This window comes from Podarcis vaucheri (genome assembly GCF_965113315.1).
Source record: "Podarcis vaucheri genome assembly, chromosome: 7".
Lineage (NCBI taxonomy): Eukaryota > Metazoa > Chordata > Lepidosauria > Squamata > Lacertidae > Podarcis > Podarcis vaucheri.
Genome location: NC_138765.1, coordinates 20,256,219 through 20,280,323, shown reverse-complemented (window position 1 = coordinate 20,280,323; position 24,105 = coordinate 20,256,219). Strand labels below are relative to the sequence as shown.

The 24,105-nt window shown below is 46.2% G+C and overlaps 1 protein-coding gene across 2 annotated transcripts; it reads left to right on the top strand.

Annotated features, from left to right (window-relative positions):
• Positions 1-3,328: 3,328 nt before the first annotated feature.
• Positions 3,329-23,105, top strand: LOC309537096 (B-cell receptor CD22-like). 2 transcript variants are annotated; one of them, XM_082231581.1, is made up of 10 exons: positions 3,329-3,640; positions 6,397-6,454; positions 8,361-8,774; positions 10,946-11,218; positions 12,153-12,422; positions 12,601-13,008; positions 14,992-15,285; positions 16,492-16,764; positions 18,020-18,289; positions 21,305-23,105. In XM_082231581.1, exons 2-10 carry the CDS (start codon positions 6,421-6,423, stop codon positions 21,307-21,309), a joined length of 2,241 nt encoding a protein of 746 aa, XP_082087707.1. In that variant the 5' UTR covers positions 3,329-3,640; positions 6,397-6,420; the 3' UTR covers positions 21,310-23,105. The 2 variants fall into 2 exon arrangements, with proteins under 2 accessions (XP_082087707.1, XP_082087708.1); XM_082231582.1 differs by lacking the exon at positions 10,946-11,218.
• Positions 23,106-24,105: the final 1,000 nt, after the last annotated feature.

Sequence of the window (24,105 nt, the reverse complement as noted above, 5' to 3'; positions counted from 1 at the left end):
CTGAGAGAAACTGACATTGACGTATTTCTCCATCCCTAAGTCAGCGGTGATGGGTTCTGTAGTTTAGCGACATCAGGAATAATAATAATAATAATATCTTTATTGTCATTGCCCCCTCTCGGGGACAACGAAATTACTTGGAAGGCATCAAGTTGAGGAAAACTGCTCCAGTGTAGGGATGGCCAACCTCTGACCCTCCAAATGTTACTGGACTACAACTCCCATCATCCTTGATCACTGGCCATACTAGCTGAGGCTGATAGGAATTAGGGTCTAACAACATCTGGAGGGCCACAGACTCCCCAACCCCACCCTCATGGTTTCTCTATACCAGGAGCAGACTGGAAATCCCCCCCACCTCATTTTGTTTCTCAGAGCCCTTGTTTCAAGCAAAAAAGTTCTGGGATTTCTCCTTAGAATTGTATGGCCATTTAGAGAATAAACTTTTATTCCTCTGATTCTACCTCTTCTCCATCATCCCTGATCCTTAATCTCAATAAAGCTTCAAAATTGGAACCTGGGTTTGACTGCATACTTTAGTAGCCCAAGGATCTGCTCCCTGCATGCCTGATTGATTGCTCATTCTGGCTCCATGCTTTATCTGACATGAGGAACACAGGCCAGCTTGCCTAGTGGGGAATAGGAAGGCGTTATTTGTTAGTTAGATGTTAGATGTAAGTAGCAGTCATGTCTGGGGGGAAATTAAGAGGTGGTGACAGCCATAAGAAATGGAAACACACTGCACTCTGGCCAACCCCAGGTTTCATTATTACCAAGGCCCTGGATGTGTATGTTAAATTACAGTTGCACTGTATTATGGACTTTGCAGTTAGGCCCATGAATACTTTCATAGATCTGAACACTTCACCATACCTCGCCACATAGGTGGGTTTTGTGGTATACCAAAATTATGGTGCACTGTGACCATGAAACACATACATGTCAAAACATCTGGGGGTTGACTACAAAGCCCATAATGCAGTACAATTGTGATGAATGTGCGTGTATGTATGAAAAGCATCAATGGCCTGAAAAACAGTGATCATTAATATACAATTATCAATGGGAGTCGTCATACATTTTATGCAGTGGACACTTATGGTTGATTTCTGCAAAAAATAAAAATAAAAAAATTAACTGCAATAGTCACCTGGGCTATTGTACATGTGCATTCCATTTCTTTCCTCTAAGGAGCTCAAGGCAGCATATATGGCTGCCACCCCCAATGTTATTCTCACTACTAACCTGCAAGGTAGCCTGTGCCTGAGAGACTGCCTGCCCCAAGGTCACCTAGTGAGGTTCATGGCTGAGTGAGGTTTTGAAACCTGGTCTTCCAGATCTGAAGTCCAGTACTCTAACCACTACACCCCACTGGCATCATCCTGGGAGAATAAAGACACCAGGATCCCCAGAGACAGGTTGTGTTACAGGTGACAAGTCAGGGGAATCTTAGGACAGTGGCATCCATGGGCACATCCTGGCAGAGGAAACATGAACTGAGTGCTCTTGTCTATTTGTTCCAGGAGCTGATTGAGAAAATACATTTCAATTCTGGAGAAATAATAGCAACAATGAGCTGCAGATAACAAAATTACACTGGTCTATGCACCATCCATACAGTAACAGCAACAATTAACTAAATTTCTATACTACCCTTCATCTGAGGAACAGTAGGGTGGTTTACAATATAAAAGCACAAAAATGCATACCATAATAACAAACAAAACAATACTCCACCCACAGTTTAAAAGGCCATTGATTCCCTCTGATGCCCATTACTAGATGCTGCTAGAATGCAGACAGCGCCACCTGGTGTGTATAGAAAGGGAGACCAGCGGCAGAGGAAGCAGCCAGAAGTTCATCTATCGGTTCAGGCTTCATATATCTGCAAGGACAGCAGAGCCATGTTAAGCAAGTGAAATGGTTCTGGGAAAACCATTCCCTGCACTGACATAAGAAGGACTGTGGCTCAGGGGCTTTGTATGCAAAAGGTCTCAGGTTTGGTCCCTGGCATTTCCAGGTAGTGCTGATGGGGGGGGGGAGCCATGACCAAAACGAGATGGACAAAATGGTGTTCGGCTCACTATAAACAAGGCAGCTTCATAGGACATGAAACCAGCTTGGCTCCATCCATTGGTGATGAAGGAGCAGCTCCTTCAGTGCTTGGTTTCCTCTTAGCTTTCATAGTTAGCTGCCTTGGGTTCAGGAAGGAAAGATGGGTATAAATGTTTTTAAACAAAAACGAACAACTGAGTCCCACTGTGGCTCTACCATTGCACCTGTGGCACCCTGACTTCACTGCCGCCCTGCCCAGGTAAGTGACAATGAGACTACTGCCAGGTCCAAGGCTGTGTGGTCAGTTCTGCTGCACCAACTCGGCAGCTGCCCCTGCACAGGAGGAGTTTTCATGGGTGTGTTCAGAGGAATTATTTGTCCATTGCAAATGTGAAGCAAATAGCATTTTGGGAGACTGGACCCAGCGGATATGTGAATGGCCTAATCTTGGAACCTGTAAACAGAAAATGCCATTTCCACTCTCAAGTGGGGTTAATTTTGCCACATACCCCTTTTCTCGAGCCTCAAGTGGTTTCTCCTGGGGGAGGGACATGTGGGGCTTTTGAGACCAATCAGGATGGGGTGGTGATCAAGCTTTTCACGGTCAAATGGTCCCATGTTCAGGTAAGGTAAAGGACCCCTGGACAGTTAAGTCCAGTCAAAGGCAACTATGGGGTTGTGGTGCTCATCTGGCTTTCAGGCTGAGGGAGCCAGCATTTGTCCACAGACAGCTTTCCGGGTCATGTGGCCAGCATGACTAAACCATTTCTGGTGCAACAGGATGCCGTGATGGAAACCAGAGCGCACAGAAACACCATTTACTTTCCTGCCAGAGCGATACCTATTTATCTACTTGCACTGGCGTGCTTTCAAACTGCTAGATTGACAGGAGCTGGGACCAAGCAATGGGAGCTCACCCCATCGTGGGGATTCGAACCGCCAACCTTCTGATTGGCAAGCCCAAGAGGCTCAGTGGTTTAGACTACAGCGCTACCCACACACCCATGTTTAACCCCCAGCACCTCCAGGTAGGATTCCCTGCCTGAAACCTTGGAAGCCACTGCCATCCAGTATGGAGAACACTCAGCAAGATGGTCTAACTCATCTCCTTATGGCAGGAAGAGGCTCCACATTGTAGTTCTGGTAACTCACCACACAGGCTAGCCTCAGAAAGAGTTGGAGGTTTACAGTGGCTTCCAATGCAGAGATTAGGCGCAAAACAGAGATACTTGCCATTGGCAGCCAAAACTGTGAAGACGTGGCTCTCCAATTCCTTGCAGCACCCCCCAAAAACAAGTCTGGTTGCACCAGTACAGAAGCTAAGTCCACCAGCCCAGTCTGGGCAAATAAGAATGTTTGGCCATGCAATTATAATGCAAGCCATTGAGATGCCAACAACCGTCCTTGACTTATTCCTGGACCAGCCCCAACTCTCTCCACATATACAAACATTTGATATGGGGGAAAAAGCACACACCAAAGGGACAAACTGATGCTTGATTCCTCCATGTGACATACCTCAACTTAGCAACTTCTTCATTTCCAGGCAAGAACAGCTGCCAGTTCTCAGCTTACATATTCACAGGTGAGTTTGCCTTTGCTGTTGTTGCTCAGGATAGCATGGGTTTGCTTTCTTAAGCAAAGAAAGGGGAGGAGAAACCCTACATTCACCTTGTTTCCAGGCTGCCAAGTTCACCTCCTAGTCTAAAAGAAGGTCACCAACTTTTAAAGAAATTGGGTTCTGCTCCTAGGCCTCAATCAGAAACTTGAACTGTGGACATTAGCAGGTGATGCTGCTGATCTCCATGCCGTGAAAATGTGGCTATCCTGTTTCCTGTATAAACAGCCATTGTTAAAGGTACAGAAGCAGGCTGGACTGAGGTTTTCTGGTCAGTTGGGAACCCCCTGTCTGGATGGACAGATAACCTTAGGCTAAGCAATGTCACTTTAAGACCCTGAGCTGCAGGAGAAATGGAAGGCTTATTCCTATAGATGACTGACTCTAAAGGGGTTTTGTTTCCCAATGGATTCTATTAATGATTCACTGGAGAATGTTGCATTGGCAATAGTGACCCTTGCGTCCTATGGCTTATCTAGCTGCTGGAGCGGCTCCCATCCCTTCATCTCCATTCTAGGAAGAGTTGCACTTGCTGCGTGAGTCACGGGCAGGGGAAGGCTCTTCTCTATGCCTGCCAGAGACGGTCAAAGAACAAACCAGGACAGAGGCACAAGTCAGGAGCAACAAATATACAGGACCATACTTGAGTCGAAGAATACCACATGGCTTGAGCGACACAGGAAATTCTTCCTAGATCCCAGAGTTTCCAATGCCCAGACTGGGCTGGTGGACTTAGCCCAGTGCCTGAGAGTGCCTGCAGTACCACCTGCAGTTCAGCGATTCACCACATGGGACAGATTTCCACAAATCTCAACAACTCCTGACAACTCTTGCTTTGCATGCAGCATGCCTCCCTAGCTCTCAAAACTGGACTCTAACCATCTACCTGGACAATACCTGTATGCTTAGTGTAAGCATACAGAAGGTGACTTGGAAACTACAATGAATTCAGAATGCGGCTGCTAAACCAGTGACTGGGAATGGCTGTCAGGACCATATAACGCCGGTCTTATAGGATCTACATTGGCTCTCAGTACGTTTCCGAGCACAATTCAAAGTGTTGGTGCTGACCTTTAAAGCTCTAAATGACTTTGGCCCTATATACCTGAAGGAGGCCCTATATACCTGAGGGTCTCCACCACCATTGCTCAGCCCAGATACTGAGATCAAGCACTGAGGGCCTTCTGGCAGTTCCTTAACTGCAAGAAGTGAGGTTAGAGGGAATCAGGCAGAGGGCCTTCTTGGTAGTCAATGCCCTCCCATCAGATGTCAAGGAAATAAACAACTATTTGACTTTTAGAAGGCATTTGAAGGCAGCCCTGTTTAGGGAAGTTTTTAATGTTTGATGTTTCATCATGTTTTTAATATTCTGTTTGGAGCTGCACAGAGTGGCTGGGGCAACTGAGTCAGATGCAACATACAAATGTAACAACAACAACAACAACCAATGGTCTCTCTTGTAGCTCCCTCTCCTTTTAAAAACAAAAAAGGTACATTTTTCCCTGGGCACCCTGCAAATTATAATGCTGGGAAGACTCTAGTTCAGTGTTTCCCAACCTTTTTTGGGCAAAGGCACACTTGTTTCATGAAAAAAATCTCGAGGCACACCACCATGCCAGATGGGGAAAGGTCACTTTTTACTTATGTAAAAAAATAAAATAAAAAAATAGTAACAGCATAGAAGGTAATGGTTAGGCTAGCATCCCTCTTCCAAATATGCTAGGTTTTTATTTGCAGGGACTGTTCTACATGGGAAAGCATTCAGCACTGTCATTCTCCCATCTGCCATCTGAATTGGTACTATTCTGGGTCAACTTACTCTGCTGCATGTGTAGATGAAAATGGCACCAAGTGTGGGGGAGGGGGCAGAACAGGTTTCAGATACAGAATATTAAGCATACATGTACTTCAGATTGAACTGGTTGCTTGCTTTGCAAGTTTTCATTTCCCAAATGACTGCCTTGGCAAGCGCAATACCTACCAGGCTCAACGCCGGTCTCGCGCTGCCGCTTCCCGCGCTCTCAAGGACCCGGGAGGAGGAAGGCGTGAAGGGAATCCCGAAGGTGCGAAAACCTCGCGCATGCGCAGGCCTTCCGTCTGCGACAGCCCAGTAGGCCGGCCAAAGCGAGCGGCGATGGGATGTGGGAGGGAGCTTGCTCGCCGCCCCGCGTGTGCCTATGTGGGGCATATTACAGCCCCGTGACGTCAGTGCCACGCAGGCAGCCAGGCAGGCAGACGGCAAGAGCCCCGCGCTGGGCGGCCTCTCCTCGCCGTCGCCGCCCCGCCTCTCGCCGCCCGACTCGCCCGCCTCCCTCCCACGGCACACCAGGCAACGTCTCGCAGCACACTAGTGTGCCGCGGAACACCGGTTGGGAAACACTGCTCTAGTTACTTGGGACTCAGCTATACAGCTGCAAATGTAACATTTTAAGTGCGTTATACAAATGTGACACTAGATGGTGATGGGGAGCTTATGGTAAAAATCAATATATTTTTCAAAACTCTTTTTAAAAAGCATTTTCACAGGATTTTCATGTGTCTAGATTCCAACCTGCTGTCTTAATTAGCCTATGATCCCTGATCTCCCAGGTCCTAGTCTGACACCTTAACCACTACACCACACTGGTTCCATTCCATCCTCCTTCTCCTCCCTCCTCCCCTACTGAGAAGCATAATGTGAATGAGTGAAGGCTCTAAGTAATAATCCACTTTTCCTTTCCCAGGCTTTGCACTTGCATGGACTCATAATGAGGCATTTCCTTTGGCTGCTGTTCCTTGCAGGTAATACATGCAGATTTCGGTATGTGCTAATAAAAGCAGTCTGGGATGTTTCAAGCCCCGTTGGTCTCCTGGGTCTGTGGGGTAGCATTTGGATGAAGGGTTGAAGAATATATGAGTGGCTCATGAGAGAGCAAGCAACAATACTTGCATGCATTGGCTCTGGAGTCATTCAGATCAAAATCAGTGGGACTTACTCCCAAGCAATAGTCTACATACCATGGTTCCAGAATCCAGCAGCAATCCAAAGAGTTGGAGGCTGCAGAAGAACCAGATACCTCCCTGGCTATGAAATAGAGGAGAAGTGTCCTTTAAGGCTTTGAAGTTCTCCACAAGGGAAAGGAGCCCAGAGGAGGTAGACTGGAGCCAGGGGCTTAAAAGGCCTCAGTGCTCCCAGCCTTTGTTAGAGTAGCTTAACTCACTTTGAGTTATCCATGGTCCTGAAATGGCTGCCTTCCCACCTTCCCCACGGACAAAGGAAGACTTGATAAGAAGAAGTAGCACTTGCAGAAAAGAGAAAAGGCTAAACCCCTAGCTAGAAAGTCACTCCTGAGACTTGAATACACTTAACAGGACATTTTTGCTTTGCATAGCAGATGCCCTCCTTGTGCTGCAACACAGGCTGCTTTCAAAATCCCTCTCAGATTCCTAAATATCTGGCCATGTGACCATGGGTGGTGGAGAGACGGGTGTTTTGTACAATGGGCATCCAGAGCCTCCTTGCACAGATTAAAATCATGGGGTTCTTTGCATTCTGGCTGCTGCATTTACAAACAATAGAGAGGCATTTATCAGGGAAACAGTGGCCTATGAGCTGGATGGAGCCATGGCCCCTCTTCATCTGGCCCACAGCACCCCCTTGCCCTTCCTGCCCAGATCCAGCAATTAGATTTGGAGGAAGTGACGTGCAGCATAAATAAAACAGAGTCTTCTTCAGTATAAGAATAAAAGCTTTACTGAGTTAAAATAAACTTGTTTGCAAATAACAGCATAGTGAACAGAAGATTAAACTAGCTTCAGAGCATACACAGAGTTACTGAGTCACACAGAGGCTCCATTGAGCACAGGCTCCATCACACTCTGACACACACACACACACACACACACACACACACACACACACACACACACACTGAGACACTGAGTCTGCCTGCAAGCAGATACAATACTTATACACATAATGAGTCATCCTCGAGATGAGTCACAGTGATTCAGCATGCTGAGTGATTGTGCAGCTTTTCAGCATTTCACAGCATTTCTAGACTCCTTTACTGCTTCTGCTCTCAAATACCTTTGTCACATGACAGGAAGGCCATCTATTAAAGCCTATAGAAGACTTTTTTTGAAGCCTTATTGTTGTACAGGGAGCATGGGGGGGGGGAGGCTCACAGCTCTGAAGAGAAGGGTTAATTTTCACTCTGTGCTACAACATCTCTGGCAAAAATTACTCCCCTTGACTAGAAGGCATTTTTCCAGCTTGACTACAGCAGGATGAGAAGGGTAGAACGTGAGACTCAAAGTATATGTTTGTGAGAGAATAATGAGTATTGGTATGTGCACGGTGTGAATGGATTTGTGCAGTGTGAGCTAGTGGGTGGTGGCCTCACTCACTGCTCTCTCTGTCCATGGCCACTTTGGTTTTGGCTCCACCCACTGCTAGAATGTGGCCCTCAGAAAGTTGGCCGTGAGAGAATGCGGCCCACTACATTTTGTACTTTTGCTTCATCCGATGCAAACTTATCCATTGTCTTCATGGTCAAGGGAGATGATAAAAACATTAAGAGGTCTTGGTTAATTTCTCAGTTCTTGGAGACGAATTCAGTTTATGGGTGACATCAAGGAGCTGGAAGCGAATTTTCATAGTAAGTGAGTAACTGACCAACCTTTCGTATCTGCTTTTCTGTTTCAGGTTATATATATTGCGATTACCCCCTAAGAATAAGCCCTGATACTTTGGTTGCTTGGAAAGGTTCCTGCGTGGTGATTCCATGCCAGATCAGTGAAACACATCATTCTGCTGAGGTCCATGCCACGGACGTGGCTTGGTTTTTCCAGCCTGTTTGGGATAACAGTTCATTTGACTATAGCGGCAGTCTGTTGTATGACAGTTCCGAAAGGAGGAAAGGCAACACAATGGCAGTAAGTCCTGCCTTTCAGGACCGGGTGAAGTTCATAGGCAATTTGGGCAACAGAGACTGCAGCCTGATGATTACTCAGCTCCAGACAAAGGACAGCGGCACGTACGGGGCAAGAGTTGTTGCTTCCGTTGGAAACTACAATTGGAGAAACAAATGGTTTCGTAACGCTACGGTCAACGTTATAGGTAAGAGTTTTGTAGAGCAGTTCTAATTTGCCTTCATCACTTATGAAGGATGTGGGACCCAAGCCCTTTTCTTTCAAAGCAGCGTTTAATATGGCAAGTTTCAGCCCATAAATGATGCCTGGAGGTTGCAAACTAGCAAAAGGATATGTGTAGGCTTCTAGCTGTAGGACATCCAAAGATTCTCTTCCTCTTATACAGTGGTACCTCGGGTTACAGACGCTTCAGGTTACAGACTCCGCTAACCCAAAAATAGTACCTCGGGTTAAGAACTTTGCTTCAGGATGAGAACAGAAATTGCACAGCAGCAGTGCAGCGGCAGTGGGAGACCCCATTAGCTAAAGTGATACCTCAGGTTAAGAACAGTTTCAGGTTAAGAATGGACCTCCAGAACAAATTAAGTTCTTAACCCGAGGTACCACTGCACTTAAGAACTTAAGAAGAGCCTGCTGGGTCAGACCAATGGCCCATCTAGTCTAGCACCCTGTTCTCATAGTGACTTGTGAGAAACCCATCCCAGGATCTGAGCAAAAGAGCACTCTCCCCTCCTGTGGTTTCTAGCAGTTGGTATTAGGATGCATTACTGCTTACTCCTAATCCCCTCCCAGAGGTACGGTTCCCAGAGTAGATTAACAATCAATCCCTCTTTGCAGGGAATCCTAGGAATTGTAGCTCTGGGAGGCGGATGGGGTCTCCTAACAACTCTCAGCACCCGTAATAAACCACAGCTCCCAGAATTCTTTGGGGGAAGCCATGACTGCTCAAATGTATAATGTGAATGTTGCCTTAGATATGTCCATTAGTTTCAATGGGCCTACTCTGAGTAGGAGTTAGGGGGATATAAGTCTGGACATTGATGTAGGAAAGACACCAACATTTAGATAATTAAAGATGCACATTAATTGATTGCCCAATGTGCTCAATCCCCATTTCTAACAGGTACTTACCGTATTTTTCGCCCTATAGGACGCACTTTTTCCCCTCCAAAAATGAAGGGGAAATGTGTGTGCGTCCTATCGGGCGAATGAAGGCTTTCGCTGAAGCCTGGAAAGCGAGAAGGGTCGGTGTGCACCGACCCCTCTCGCTCTCCAGGCTTCAGGAGAGCCGCAGCGCCAGCCCCACAAGGTCGGGGGACAGAGGGAGGCGGAACGCCGACACCCCGCTGTCTCCCAATGTGGTTTGGAGGCTGACGGCGGGGAGACGCGTGCTTCTCCCCGCCGCCAGCCCCGCTGTCCCCGGACCTGTAATGCAGGCGGACGGCGGGGAGAAGAGCGCTTCTCCCCACTGTCTGCCCCACAAGCTCCGGGGACAGCTGGGAGGCGCAGCGCGTCTTCCCGCTGTCCCCAGACCTGGTCTGCAGGCGGGCGGCGGGGAGAAGAGCGCTTCTCCCCGCTGCCAGCCCCGCAAGCTCCGGGGACAGCTGGGAGGCGCAGCACGTCTTCCTGCTGTCCCCGGACCTGGTCTGCAGGTGGGCAGCGGGGAGAAGAGCGCTTCTCCCCACTGCCTGCCCCACAAGCTCCGGGGACAGCTGGGAGGCGCAGCGCATCTTCCCGCTGTCCCCAGACCTGGTCTTCAGGCGGGCGGTGGGGAGAAGAGCGCTTCTCCCCTCTGCCTGCCCTGCAAGCTCCAGGGATAGCTGGGAGGCGCAGTGCGTCTTCCCGCTGTCCCTGGACCTGGTCTGCAGGCAGGCGATGGGGAGAAGAGCGCTTCTCCCCGCTGCCAGCCCTGCAAGCTCCGGGGACAGCTGGGAGGCGCAGCGCGTCTTCCTGCTTTCCCCGGACCTGGTCTGCAGGTGGGCGGCGGGGAGAAGAGCGCTTCTCCCCACTGCCTGCCCCACAAGCTCCGGGGACAGCTGGGAGGCGCAGTGCGTCTTCCCGCTGTCCCCGGACCTGGTCTGCAGGTGGGCGGCAGGGAGAAGAGCGCTTCTCCCCGCTGCTGGCCCCACAAGCGCCTGGGGAAAAATAATTTCCCCCCCTTTATTTCCTCCCCTAAAACCTGGTGCGTCCTATGGGCCGGTGCGTCCTATGGGCCGAAAAATACGGTACTTACATGAGTCTCTTTTTTGTTGACTGGTTTTTAGCCACATTCTCCTATTCCCCTGAGTATGCAGATGCACTGCAATAATGTTGTGATACGTATCATCCAGAAAGAAACATTTTGATCTGATTTTCCAGACAGCCCAAAGGGTGTCCATGTTGGCATTATGAATGACCTGCCCATAAAAGAAGGAGACATGGTTGTGCTGTGCTGCTCTTCAGGCAGAAATTACTCCAGAGACAACTGGTACAATTGGGTCAGGTCAGATCGCCATTCAGTTGAACATAAGTATAGTGCTTCAGAGCTGTTAATCTTCCCTGCGACCTCTGAACCGGTCACGTCTTATGAATGTGAAGCATGCAACAATGCTGGCTGTACTTCATCCCAAATGGTTACCGTGGATGTACACTGTGAGTAGCACCACTTTATTTACTAGCTGGGGCCCTAAGGCATTCTGCACCGACAAATCCACAAGGAGAGGGAGAGCAGGTCATTCAGCATGTTTGGTCCATCCAAGGTACATAGCATAAATGCACAGTCTACCTATTTGTGTAGCCAATTCAGGGATTGCAGGTTGAATACAAATGGATGAAGTCCAGGTTCCTGCAGACAGAGCTTTCTTCTTCCAGCATTAGGTCCAAGCTTCGAGGGCCTTCTGGTGGTTCCCTCACTGTGAGAAGTGGAGTTACAGGGAACCAGGCAGAGGACCTTCTCAGTAGTGGCGCCCACCCTGTGGAACGCCCTCCCATCAGATGTCAAGGAATAAACAACTATCTGACTTTTAGAAGACACCTGAAGACAGCCCTGTTTAGGAAAGTTTTTAATGTTTGATCTTTTATTGCCTATTATTATTATTATTATTATTATTATTATTATTATTATTATTATTCTATTGGGAGCCACCCAGAGTGGCTGGGGAAACTGAGTCAGATGGGCGGGGTATAAATAATAATTTATTTATTATTATTAGCTAGATAATACACTGTGGATGTCAAATATTTGATAGCGTTGTGTTTTATGAAAGTGTGGACCTTTACCCATAGAAACTGTGGACTATTTTTAGTTCTCAGATAGATCCACTGAGGCAAAAGCAATTTGGCGATCTTTTTCCATGCTCCTAGAAACTGAGAGCAATGTAAACTGTGAGCATTCACAGTTGGCCCAAGAAAAGAATATGAGCGTCAAGAGTTTCAGGGCTGATAAATTATGTTGTTTTCCTGACTTCAGTGCTGTTTACTTGATATGCAACAGAGCCTTAGATGACGTGACTTTCCCGGGTTCAGTTGTCCAAGTGTGGGGTGTCTTCATATGATGGTTTCTCTTTGTCCTCCTCTCTTCCTGAAGTTGCCCCCAAAGATGTAAAAATAAAAATGATGCCAGCAGGCAAGATCCAGGAAAGGAAGTCTGTTCAGCTGAAGTGTGAAGTCGGAAAGGCAAAACCCCAGAATCTCACATACGCATGGTACAAAGATGGCGAATGGCTGGAGATGGACTCTGCGACTGAAGAGTTGTCCATTCCAGAAGTTACTTTAGCACACTCTGGCAGATACAGGTGTGAAGCCAGCAATAGTGTGGGCACATCGCGGTCCTCACCAGTCACACTCAGTGTTATTGGTGAGTAAGATAAAGAGAGAGAGACATTGAAATTGTACTAATGATAAAATCTTAGAGCTTGACTTCTGTGTTGTAGCCTCTTAAATATGACTATTATTACAAATACATCATTCTGTGATATAATGAGGTGGACAGGCGCAAGCTGATGTCCATCTTCCTTGAACTTTTCCCATTTCAGGTATCTTGTCTGAAGAAAGTGGACTGAGGAAACATGCTAACTCTTTGGTGGCCTGGAAAGGATCCTGTGTGCTGATTCCATGCGAGATCAGCGGAACATTTAACTTTGCTACAGTCAATGCCACAGCTGTGGCTTGGTACTTTGAGCCTTTTTGGGATCACAATTTGCCAGATTATAATGGTACCTTGTTGTACAACAGCTTCAAATTCACAGAAGGCAATGCAAGAAGTGCTGCCTTTCAGGGTCGGGTGAAATTTTCAGGGGACCTAGGTAATAGAGATTGCAGCTTGATGATCACTCAGCTCCAGAAAAGTGACAGCGGCAGGTATGGGGCAAGAGTCGTTGCTTCTGTTGGAAACTATCCTTGGAGACTCAAGTGGTTCCTTGATGCCACAGTTAATGTTACAGGTAAGAGCTTGGCAGAACAGCTGTGATTTTTTTGCTCCATCCCATATAAAAGTGGTCTTTTAGTTGAGATGCAGAACCCTCCCTTTCAAAGTATCATCAACAGTGTTTGAGTGGTCAACTTTCAGGCCAGAAATGATGCTAGCAGTGAATCATTCCCTCTATTTCCAAATTTCAGAGGAGAGGGGAGGTTTCTGTGTAGCCAAAACCCATGCACAAGTGCTAAGTATTTTTGTATATAATTTTTATTAATTTCAACATACCAATTATTATACATTACACAGAACTTCACATCTTATACAATCTTTTTGGACTTCCATCAGCACCTCTGACGATCCACCATTTTTATCATTTCTTCTGCATTTCTTAAATTCCTATTGCCTTTAATTATCTTAACTCACAATCCACCTCTTTAACCATTTTTGCAATAATTCAAATAATTTACCTGACAAAGCTTCTTGCAAACCTACAAACGTAATCTGGCCATCACAATTACTTTTCAAATAGTCTGTAAATTTACACCAGTCTTGTGAATCTCTGGGATTCACAGAGAGGCACGAGTGCTGAGTATTAGCAGGCTTGGGGTCAGTTCAAGGTTGGCATAAGTACAAGTGATCTTTAGAAAAAAATACTAAGACAGGTTTAGGGAACCTGTGGGACCGCCCCCCCCGCAGATGTTGCTGGGCTTGCAGGTGAGAATTCAAAGAGAACTGAGCATGTTCAGTGGCCATGGAATGCTGATGGAATGTTGATGTCACCTATTGAATTTCTTCACATCAAACTACTGAAGATGCAATGATAATTCTTCGATTGCATACATTGTTTTTTCCCCCCATGAGATGGACTGCCTTAATTTTTCTTTAGCAGTTTCTAGCCATCTGGAGCAGCTAGAACATGATGCTGAAAATGGAAGTGGTGGTACATTATGACATGCCGTCCTTTCCTAGATAGTTGTATCAAGAAAGTACGAGAGCAATCTTGTTGGTACCACTGACTGGGCCCCAAGAAAAAGACAAGCAGGTGGGGGGGCCACTGAGGTTGGTCAGCCCACAGTGTATTGTGTCCAACAGCCCCCCCTCCAAGGCCTGGAACTTTTGCTAAAACACAGGTGGATAGTGATGTTTTGGAGAAACTCTGTAGCTCAGTGGTAGAGCAGCTGCTTTGCATGCAGAAGGTCTCAGCCTCAGTTCCCAGCATCTCCAGATGCTTCATCCACACACACACACATTTAAAGCACTCTTATACCACTAACAGTCATGGAAAGTTGTTGGCAATGTTGCTGGTTACCAGGGCTTTCCCACCCAGCTGGAACTCACGAGAACTGAGTTCCGGCATCTCTCAGGTGAGCACTACAGTGGTACCTTGGGTTACATACGCTTCAGATTACATACGCTTCAGGTTACAGACTCCGCTAACCCAGAAATAGTGCTTCAGGTTAAGAACTTTGCTTCAGGATGATAACAGAAATTGTGCTCCGGCAGCACAGCAGCAGTGGGAGGCCCCATTCGCTAAAGTGGTGCTTCAAGTTAAGTACAGTTTCAGGTTAAGAACGGACCTCCGGAACGAATTAAGTACTTAACCCGAGGTACCATGGTGAGTTCCGGCAACTTTTTTCCTAGAAAAGTAGCACTGCTTGTTATGGTTTTGGAAGTAATATCTCCATGAGGTCAGCACCCTTAACAAACCATAGTTCCTAGGATTCTCCTTGACTGTTAAAGTGGTATAAGAGTGTTTTAAACACATTGTAAGATAGGACTGGGTGGGACCCCTGTCTCAAATCCTGGAAAGAGCAGCAGCTGCTCAGTGTAGAAAATATTGAGGTGGATGGAGCAATGGCTTGGCTCGGTATATGACAGCTTCCTATGTCTTGGTGGCCAAGGCATCAGGTTCTCATCAGTATCAATCAGTTTATCCAGTAACTTTTTATCATCACTTTGCCCTAACTAGGGACTGCTATTTTTCTTTTCTTTCTTTCTGCGGCTTTAGAGTCACCTCCAGAACCCAGGTTGGAAATAGTCCCTGCGATAGTCCATCAAGGGAGGACTACAGAAGTGATCTGCTCGGTGCCTTACCATTGCACCGATGTGCTTGTACTCTTGACTCTCAGTGGCTTAGAGAAGCATCACTTGTCTCCACAAATAACCATGCTTGAAAATCAAATCACGAAGAAGGTGACGTTTGAACCCACATGGGAGGACAACGGGAAAACAGTGGGCTGCTTGCTGAGCAATCTGGACGGGTCAGAGATATCCCGCAGTACCATGAAACTGGATGTGAGATGTGAGTGCGCAGTGGGAAAGGATGGCTCCTTTTGTGGATTGAGGAGATGGTGGGAGCAAAAATCAACTAATGCGATTAGGCGCGTCATGACAAAGGCTGCAATAATATGCACCAGGGGTAGTGAAAAAGGGAATCCCACGCAAAGGGCCATCTAAGCTCTGCATTTAAACCTCCAAGGAAGGAGAGTCCACTTCCTGATGTTTAGTCTGAATCTCCTTTCTTGTAACTTGAATCCACTAGTTTGGGTCCTAGCCTCCAGAAAAGCCCTTTAGATATTTGAAGATAATGATGATGATGATGATGATGATGATAATAATAATAATAATAATAATAATAATAATAATAATAATAATAATAATTTTTATTTATACCCCGCCCTTCCCAGCCAAGGCCGGGCTCAGTGCAATAATAAAACAAGTTGAATGAATACAACTTAAAAACAAGATTAAAATACAACATTAAAATATTGAAACATTAAAATATTAAAATGCAGCCTCATCACAGGAGAAGAAAGAAAAAAGAAAGAAAGAGGAGGGGGGGAATCAAATTGGCTCCAAGCCAAAGGCCAGATGGAACAACTCTGTCTTACAGGCCCTGTGGAAAGAAATCAGATCCTGCAGGGCCCTGGTCTCATGAGGCAGAGCGTTCCACCAGGCCGGAGCCAGTGTTGAAAAGGCCCTGGCTCTGGTTGAAGTTAATCTAAATTCCTTAGGGCCCGGGACCACAAGGGTGTTGCTATTTATGGCCCTTGAGGCTCTCCGTGGGGCATACCAGGAGAGGCGGTCCCGTAGGTACGAGGGTCCTAGGCCGTGAAGGGCTTTAAAGGTCAAAAGCAGCACCTTAAATCTGACCCTACACTCCACCGGGAGCCAGTGCAGCTTGAAAAGCACTGGGTGAATATGCTCCCATGGCAGAGACCCAGTGAGGAGCCTCGCTGCAGCATTCTGCACCCGCTGGAGTTTCTGGGACAGCTTCAAGGGCAGCCCCGTGTAGAGCGAATTACAGTAGTCAAGCCTGGAGGTGACCGTCGCATGGATCACTGTGGCTGTCATATCTCCTCTCATTCTCCTCTTTACCAGGCTAAACATGCCCAACTTTTCCCCCAGCTGTTTCTCATAAGGCTTTGTTTCCAGACCCTCGGTTTAGCACCTCGGTTTGTTATTATGTATGCAATCCACAAACAGGCACATTGACCTGATTTTCCAGATCCTCCCGAGGATGTCCAGCTTACTATTATGAATGATTTGCCAATAAAGGAAGGAGATGCCGTCATGCTGAACTGCTCTGTGGGCAGAAGTAACCCTGGAAACAACTGGTACAACTGGGTTAAATCAGATTCACATACAGTTGAACATAAGTATAGTGGCTCAAATGTATTGGCTTTCCCTGCGACACCTGGATCTGAAACATCTTACACATGTGAAGTGTGCAACTATGTTGGCTGTACCTCATCCCAAACAGTCACTTTGGATGTTCATTGTAAGTAATGCTACTTAATTTGCTTTCTAGAAGCCCTGAAGCACACATCATTGACCAATGTACTTGCTCACAGGGAGAGGGAAGGCTTTTGGAGGCAAGTGTATTCATTCAACACATTTAACCTGTCCAAGACACAGCCTCTGCCCAGCCCATGAAGCAAATTCAGCCTGAACGCTCAAGGAACTAAATCCTTTGTTCATTTGCGGGTGGCTGTTACACTGTGGATTCCAGGTGCTTTGTAGCTTCGCTTTGAAACATGTCAATGGAAACTGTGGGCCATTGTCACTTACAATTTATACATAAAGACCAAACAGAGGGGGGAGAATTTGCTTTGGAGAGTTTGAGGATGATGTAAGTAGCAAGCTCTCGCTGATTGCACAAGAAGGAAGTGTGTGCCTGGGGTAGGGCTGCCACATTCTTTATGTATATGTCTTTGGGGACAGTACAGGAAATTCCTCTCTTCTGCAACTGGCTTTCATGCATGCCATGGCACTGCCAGGCAAGGAATGTCCAGCGTGAGGAATTAACTCTTTATTAGAAGTACACTTGCAAGTTAGGAAAAGGCATGTCCACCAGTTCTACGTCTCTCAGCTACTCCTGGGTGTGCACCTGATGAGGCAGTTGCAGCGACAGAGAGGCCTCAACCTCAGCTTATGTATTTTCCCAGTGCTTCCCCCCCTAAAAAAAAATGTTTAGGGGTACTCTCATTTTGATCCAAGCAAATCACCATTTTATAGTTCAAATCGGGGAAAATAAAAACAATAAATGGACAAAAGTACAAAGGTTCACAAAATGTTTAGGGGTATGTATACCCCCATGTCCCCCCAGAAAAAAGGACTGTATCTCCCCTACCTGAGCTGTGTGCAAGCAGGCGAGGACTATGTCTGTGTGTAACCTGTTTCTGTGTCTCCCATTTCAGTTCTCTTCTGATCGTGGGAGACAGTGGAGCAGGAGAGGTGGGGGCAGGAGGCGGTGGCAGCGTGGGGGTCCTTGACTTTACACCAGCCTGACCTATCTCTTTCTCTTCCTGCACCTGTTCTTCACTCTCCAACGCTGCAGTTTCTCCTGCCTCTGACTTCAATCCCCCTTTTCCCAGGTCCTCTCCTCAGCATCTAACACCCATTCCTCAGTGTCCAGCCAGTCTCTGACAGTGCGGCAGAACCCTTGGTACTGCAGTGATGATGATGATGATGATTTTGCATTCATTTGCTTGTGTCTTTGTGTGATGCTTTGTATTTGTCCTCCCTTTCTGCAGTTGCTCCCAAGGAAGTATACATTTTGGGAATGACAGAAAAGGTGGTCCATCAGTTTAGCCGTTTTCAGGTGACGTGCGAAGTGAGAGCAGCTAACCCCCGAGAACTGAAATACGCATGGTACAAAGATGAGCAACAGCTGCTGCAGGACTCTGCAGATAATGTGTTGACCATCCATGAAGTGAAACCAGAGGATTCCGGGACCTACCATTGTGAAGCAAGCAACAGTGCAGGCCCATCACGCTCCCCAGCCATTCCTATAGATGTCCGTTGTGAGTAAGATTGATTGAGCTTATTTATATGCCACCTTTCCGCAGTGGGCTGGGCCCAAGGTGTCTTGCAACAAACATTCCCTGGTCCTGAATGGGGTAACTGTGCCCCTGAAGGACCAGGTGCGCAGCCTGGGAGTCATTTTGGACTCACAGCTGTCCATGGAGGCACAGGTCAAATCTGTGTCCAGGGCAGCTGTTTACCAGCTCCATCTGGTACGTAGGCTGAGACCCTATCTGCCTGCGGACTGTCTCGCCAGAGTGGTGCATGCTCTGGTTATCTCCCGCTTGGACTACTGCAATGCACTCTACGTGGGGCTACCTTTGAAGGTGACTCGGAAACTACAGCTAATCCAGAATGCGGCAGCTAGACTGGTGACTGGGAGCGGCCGCCGAGACCATATAACACCGGTCTTGAAAGACCTGCATTGGCTCCCAGTAGGTTTCTGAGCACAATTCAAAGTGTTGGTGCTGACCTTTAAAGCCCTAAACGGCCTCGGTCCAGTATACCTGAAGGAGCGTCTCCACCCCCATCATTCTGCCCGGACACTGAGGTCCAGCGCCGAGGGCCTTCTGGCGGTTCCCTCATTGCGAGAAGCAAAGCTACAGGGAACCAGGCAGAGGGCCTTCTCGGTAGTGGCGCCCGCCCTGTGGAACACCCTTCCAGCAGATGTCAAGGCAATAAACAACTACCTGACATTCAGGAGACATCTTAAGGCAGCCCTGTTCAGGGAAGTTTTTAACGTATGATATTTTATTGCATTTTTGGTTTTTATGGAAGCCGCCCAGAGTGGCTGGGGAGGCCCAGCCAGATGGGCGGGGTATAAATAATAAATTATTATTATTATTATTATTATTATTATTATTATTATTATTACCAGAATACAAAGAATTGCAGGAGTGGTTGTGGCTAGGACTGCCTTTTTTCCATTCTGGCTGGTTCTCCAGCTACGAACCCTTTTGGATAGAGATGACTCGGTCACTGTACTCCATGGTCTGGTATCTTCCAGTTTGGATTACTGCAACACACTCAACATGGGGCTGCCCTTGAAGGCGATTCGGAAGCTTCAGCTGGTCCAAAATGCAGCAGCCAGATTACTGGCTGGTGTTCCATTTAGATATGATACAACCCCTATTTGAAATAGCTGCATTGGTTGCCAGTTCATTTCCGGGCCCAATTCAAGTTGTTCACATTGGCGTTTAAAACCCTTAAACATCTCAGGCCTCAAATACCTGAAAGAGTGCCTCCTTCTCTACAGCCTCACTTGGGTGCTGAGATTGGCCCTTTTGGTAGTTTCTCTGCCCTCAGAGGCTGAATGTGGTGAAGGCTTTGGACAGGGCATTCTTTGTGGTGGCCCCTAAGCTGTGGAACTCCCTCCCAACAGAGGTACACCTGGCACCTTCATTATGCAACTTTCAGAGGATGCTGAAGATGCGCCTCTTTCCCCTTGCATTTAACAGTTGAGGTGTACGCTTTTAGGATCCGCTTTGTTTTTATGGCTTAAAGTGGTTCTAAATTGTTTTTAATACTGTTTTAGTGCTGTAGCTTACCCCTGGATCTTAAGGTGAAGGATGGGTAATAATTGATTGATTGATTGATTGATTGATTAATAGTAATAGTCTCTCCTCCAGTGGAGGTTGAGGGCAGCAAAATGGGAATGCTGCAGAGGATAATGGTGTTAATTCTTCTTCAGCCTCCTGGAAGTTCCAATTGCTGATGCTAGTTTTATTGAAATGATGGGTTGTTGGAAGCCTTCACGCTTGATTCCTTTGTTTTAATACCTAGGCACTAATCCCATTGCACCCCACAGGTGGGCAAAGAATCCCAACATCTCAGACTCTGAATCTCTGTTGTAGGTACCAGTGGCCTTTTTCTTATGTCATATTTTCAAGCAGAGGTCATGGATGCTCACTCCACTCCAGCTGATAGAAACCAAGTCATTGCTAGAAGAAGGTCACACATCCTTCAGGCAAAAAGCCAGCTTCATTCGCTAATAGGATTGTGGGGCTAAAATGAAATGTTGCCTACATTAAGCACTCCCATATTCACATTCTGAATTTTGCATCTCGCAATGTTTTCCATTTTGCTTTCCAAAATTTGCCTTGGGGTTTTGAAAGGCATAGACCTTTAAATGACCTAGGAATTAGGTTTGGAGCTGAGTAAACTGCAGAGCTCACCTTCAGTGGGTGGTGTTTAAGACTAGTCCTACTCAGGGTAGACCCATTGATGGACATGGCTAACTTAGGTCCATTAATTTCAATGGGTCTACTCTGCGTAGCACTTAATTGAATACTACCCAGTTTGTGCAAGAATTGGCAGGAACCACCTCAAAAGCAATATGCATAAGAATCCATTGGATTATATCTGGCCTAGAGATGTCCTGAGAGATCTGTGAGTGAGGTGCACAACTTTACAGAATGATGCAGATAATGCTAGGGGTCTGTTAGTTGTGGGGATGGTAGGATTACGGATGTAAGATGGCACCCTTTTCCACCACATGCAGCACTGTTTCCATGCTGCTGCAGTTCTTCCTCCAAAAACTACATTATTTGTCTTCCTGTCCACTGTGGGAAATTTATGTAGCTTATGCAATATATGTAATTAACTATGGTGTCATTACATTATTTCATCTCATTTATTTCAAAATAAAGGAAACACAGTGCAAATGGGAGCAAAAACAAAACACACGTCATAATAATAATAATAATAATAATAATAATAATAATTTATTATTTATACCCGCCCATCTGGCTGGGTTTCCCCAGCTACTCTGGGCGGCTTCCAACAAAATATTAAAATACAATAGTCTGTCAAACATTTAAAGCTTCCCTAAACATTTGCAGTCTGAAAACAACAACAATAGTAAATCAATCATATTCGTTGGACTGGGTTACTCAAAATGGCATGGGATGATTAAGTGAACATAGACAATTTCTGCTCCTGTTTCTGTTTTTGTCATAATTCTCTGACATCTCTGGAATATGATGCTGAGTATGTTTTCTTTCTTTGCCCCAAAGCTTGATTTATAGGGATTTCAAAGAACTGAAACAAGCAGTCATCAATATTGTGACCACCTTCTGAGAACAAAGAAACAGAGCAAAGTCCCAAAGGATATATCTGGATAAGAGAACCTAGAAGAAACCACAAAGGAGGAGGGGCAATCAAGATCCCAACTCCTTTCTCACAAGTGATGATTCTTCTGCCATACTTTCCACTCTTTTCTCAAATGTTGTCTTGTGTTCACATCCCTTTTGTAAGAGAATGAATTCTTGATAAACATCTCCATAAGATGAACCTTGGTTTAAATCCCCATTTAGAATCAAACAATGTTTGTAGGGTTGGCTACATTGGACCCAAAGCTTAGGCCAGTCTGGAAAGTCTCAGGTTCCTGCCTCCTCATCTCCCCATTTTTGCCTTTTCCTTTTGTGCACCGTCTCTGCATACTGACTGGGAAGGGCCATTGCTCAGTGGCAGAGCATGTGGTTTTAATGGAAAAGGTCCCAGTTCCAAACCCTGCTATCTCTTGCTCTGGGCTGGAGAAGATTCCTATATGAAGCCCTGGAGAGCTGCTGGAAGCCAATAACAGCACTGACTTGAATGGACCAATGGGATGAGCTCAGAATCCAGCCCCTTTCCATGTTCCTAATTGCCAGGAAGAGAGCATACATTGAGGATGGGCGGAGGGAGGGAAGAGATACTTTCATTTGCTTTTTCATACAAACTCACCTAAGCTAACCTTCCCAAAGCAAAACCCAACTCTCCTTCACCGAATTTTGCATTGCACTAGGGAATATCACTGGCAAAAATGTGCTTATTAGGCATAATTGCATACAAAAATTGCATACATTCATCTGTGCATGAAAATGTGTTTGAATCTTCTCAAAAACATTCCCCAAATTGATGTAAAAATGCAGTGAACTTAACGACTGAAAAACATGAGAAAGAGAGGGAAACCAAAATGGGCAGATTTCTCTGACCCTCATGAACATGCACTGAATTTGACTTGCAAAAATGGAAGTCACTTTCAAACTCCCACCATCACCCCTGGCTATTGATCATGTTTGCTGGGGCTGAAGGGAGTTGTAGTTTAGCAACATCTGGAGGGCAAAAGGTTACACACTTGTACTCCTATCAAGACAAGGGATAGAGGTCAGGAGATAAAGATGGTAGAATGGCCAGTACCAATGCTTTGTGGACAACATAAATGTATCCCCATGAATTGGTAGGGAGCGATTCTTCTGCTGATGTTCTGAACCCATGGCCTACCTTGTGGCAAGTCAGGAGTCAAGTCCCTAGTCCAGGGTCAATCCACATGTCCACATGTGTGCTGCATCATGTGATTGATTATGTGTGGTGGGGCTTACCTGGGTCCCCACAGTATTTTATTCAATTTGGCACCCCTGCACTGTTGTGTTTTCTGACAGCTGTTGTCTTGATTCTAATGAGTGTGTGTGAAAACCAGCCTACTGTTTGAAACTGAAATTTACATTCATTGCTCCTCCCACTTAATCTCTGGCCCCACCCACCACTGGCACCCAGAACAGAATGCAGTCCTTGGGATGAGTAAGGTTGACCACATCTGTTCTAATACAAATTTAACCCTCATTTGGCAATTCTGTTCTTAGCTGTTAGTTTCCTCCTGGAGCTTGCTGAGCTGATCAAAGTGTCTTTAAATAACATATTAAACATTAGTGTTGGCATTGCTAACCAAACATGAATACTGCTGTACAAAGCAATTGCTAGTCTGCATGATTTGGTGTGTGTTTTTGGTTTTTTACAGAATGCTGTATTCTTCCTTTGGGTTGCTCTGTATGTTTCCTGAAAAATAATAAAAATTTCAAGTTAAAAAGAAGAAGAGAAGAATTCTTTGGATAAGTAGGTTAAGTCTGGATTCCAGGGTGCTGTTATGGAACTGAAGCGAAGAGTACATCATTTTAAGCCCCTCATGCAATCGCTTTGATAGTCAGTAGGCGGAGCTCTTTCTTTTTCATCAGGTTAGTTTTGGCCAGAGTCACATAAGTAGCTAGAATCCCTTGTTTAAGAGAGGTTATTAGGCAAACACACAGAGCTTCCAAGGTATTCTGGGCCACCTGCTGGCTCTGGGAAGGAATTGTAAATCTCTCTTGCTCAGCAGCATTGAGACACTGTGAGTGAGTCTATAAGGGGGGGGGCGAGGGGGGGGCGGCAGATGCAAGAAGATGACCAGGTCACACAAGCAATATGCTGACACTTATTCTACAAAGCTTTAAAATTGCAGGAGCCTCATTAGCCTCAATTGCACTTTCATCTGGCCACTCCACAACCTTGTCTTCCAATTGAACTCTGTTCCAAACAAGCCTCAAGGAATAATTGTTCATTCAGGCAGACCTGCAATTCCAAGGGGCACCATCTCCCTGTCTATTGCTCAGCCTTCACTCCTGCTGAATGGGTTTTTCCTTTCAGCTTGGATCGCCTTTAGTAATAGAGCCCAAATGAAGTTGGGGAAGAGAATTGGGGGTGGGAGTTGTGTTTGACCATCAGTTAAGGGAGGAGGGCTAGGGCAAAGGGTCCAGTATATCCTGTGCTTGCATCCCTCTGGTGTCTTCAATTGTACTTAAATTGTAGACTTGTCTTTGGGGACATGGGTTCTAAAGAAAAGCAGGACAATCTGGGATTAAATCAATAACTGGGATGGCTTCCGCAAATCGAGGACTGTCCCTGGAAAATAGGGACACTTGGAAGGTATGGAATTCTGGAGGCTCCAAAATTGTTATATTGGTCACATCAGTTTTAAAACACTGTGAAAAGAAAGCATTTAAACTATGACATACAGCTTGAG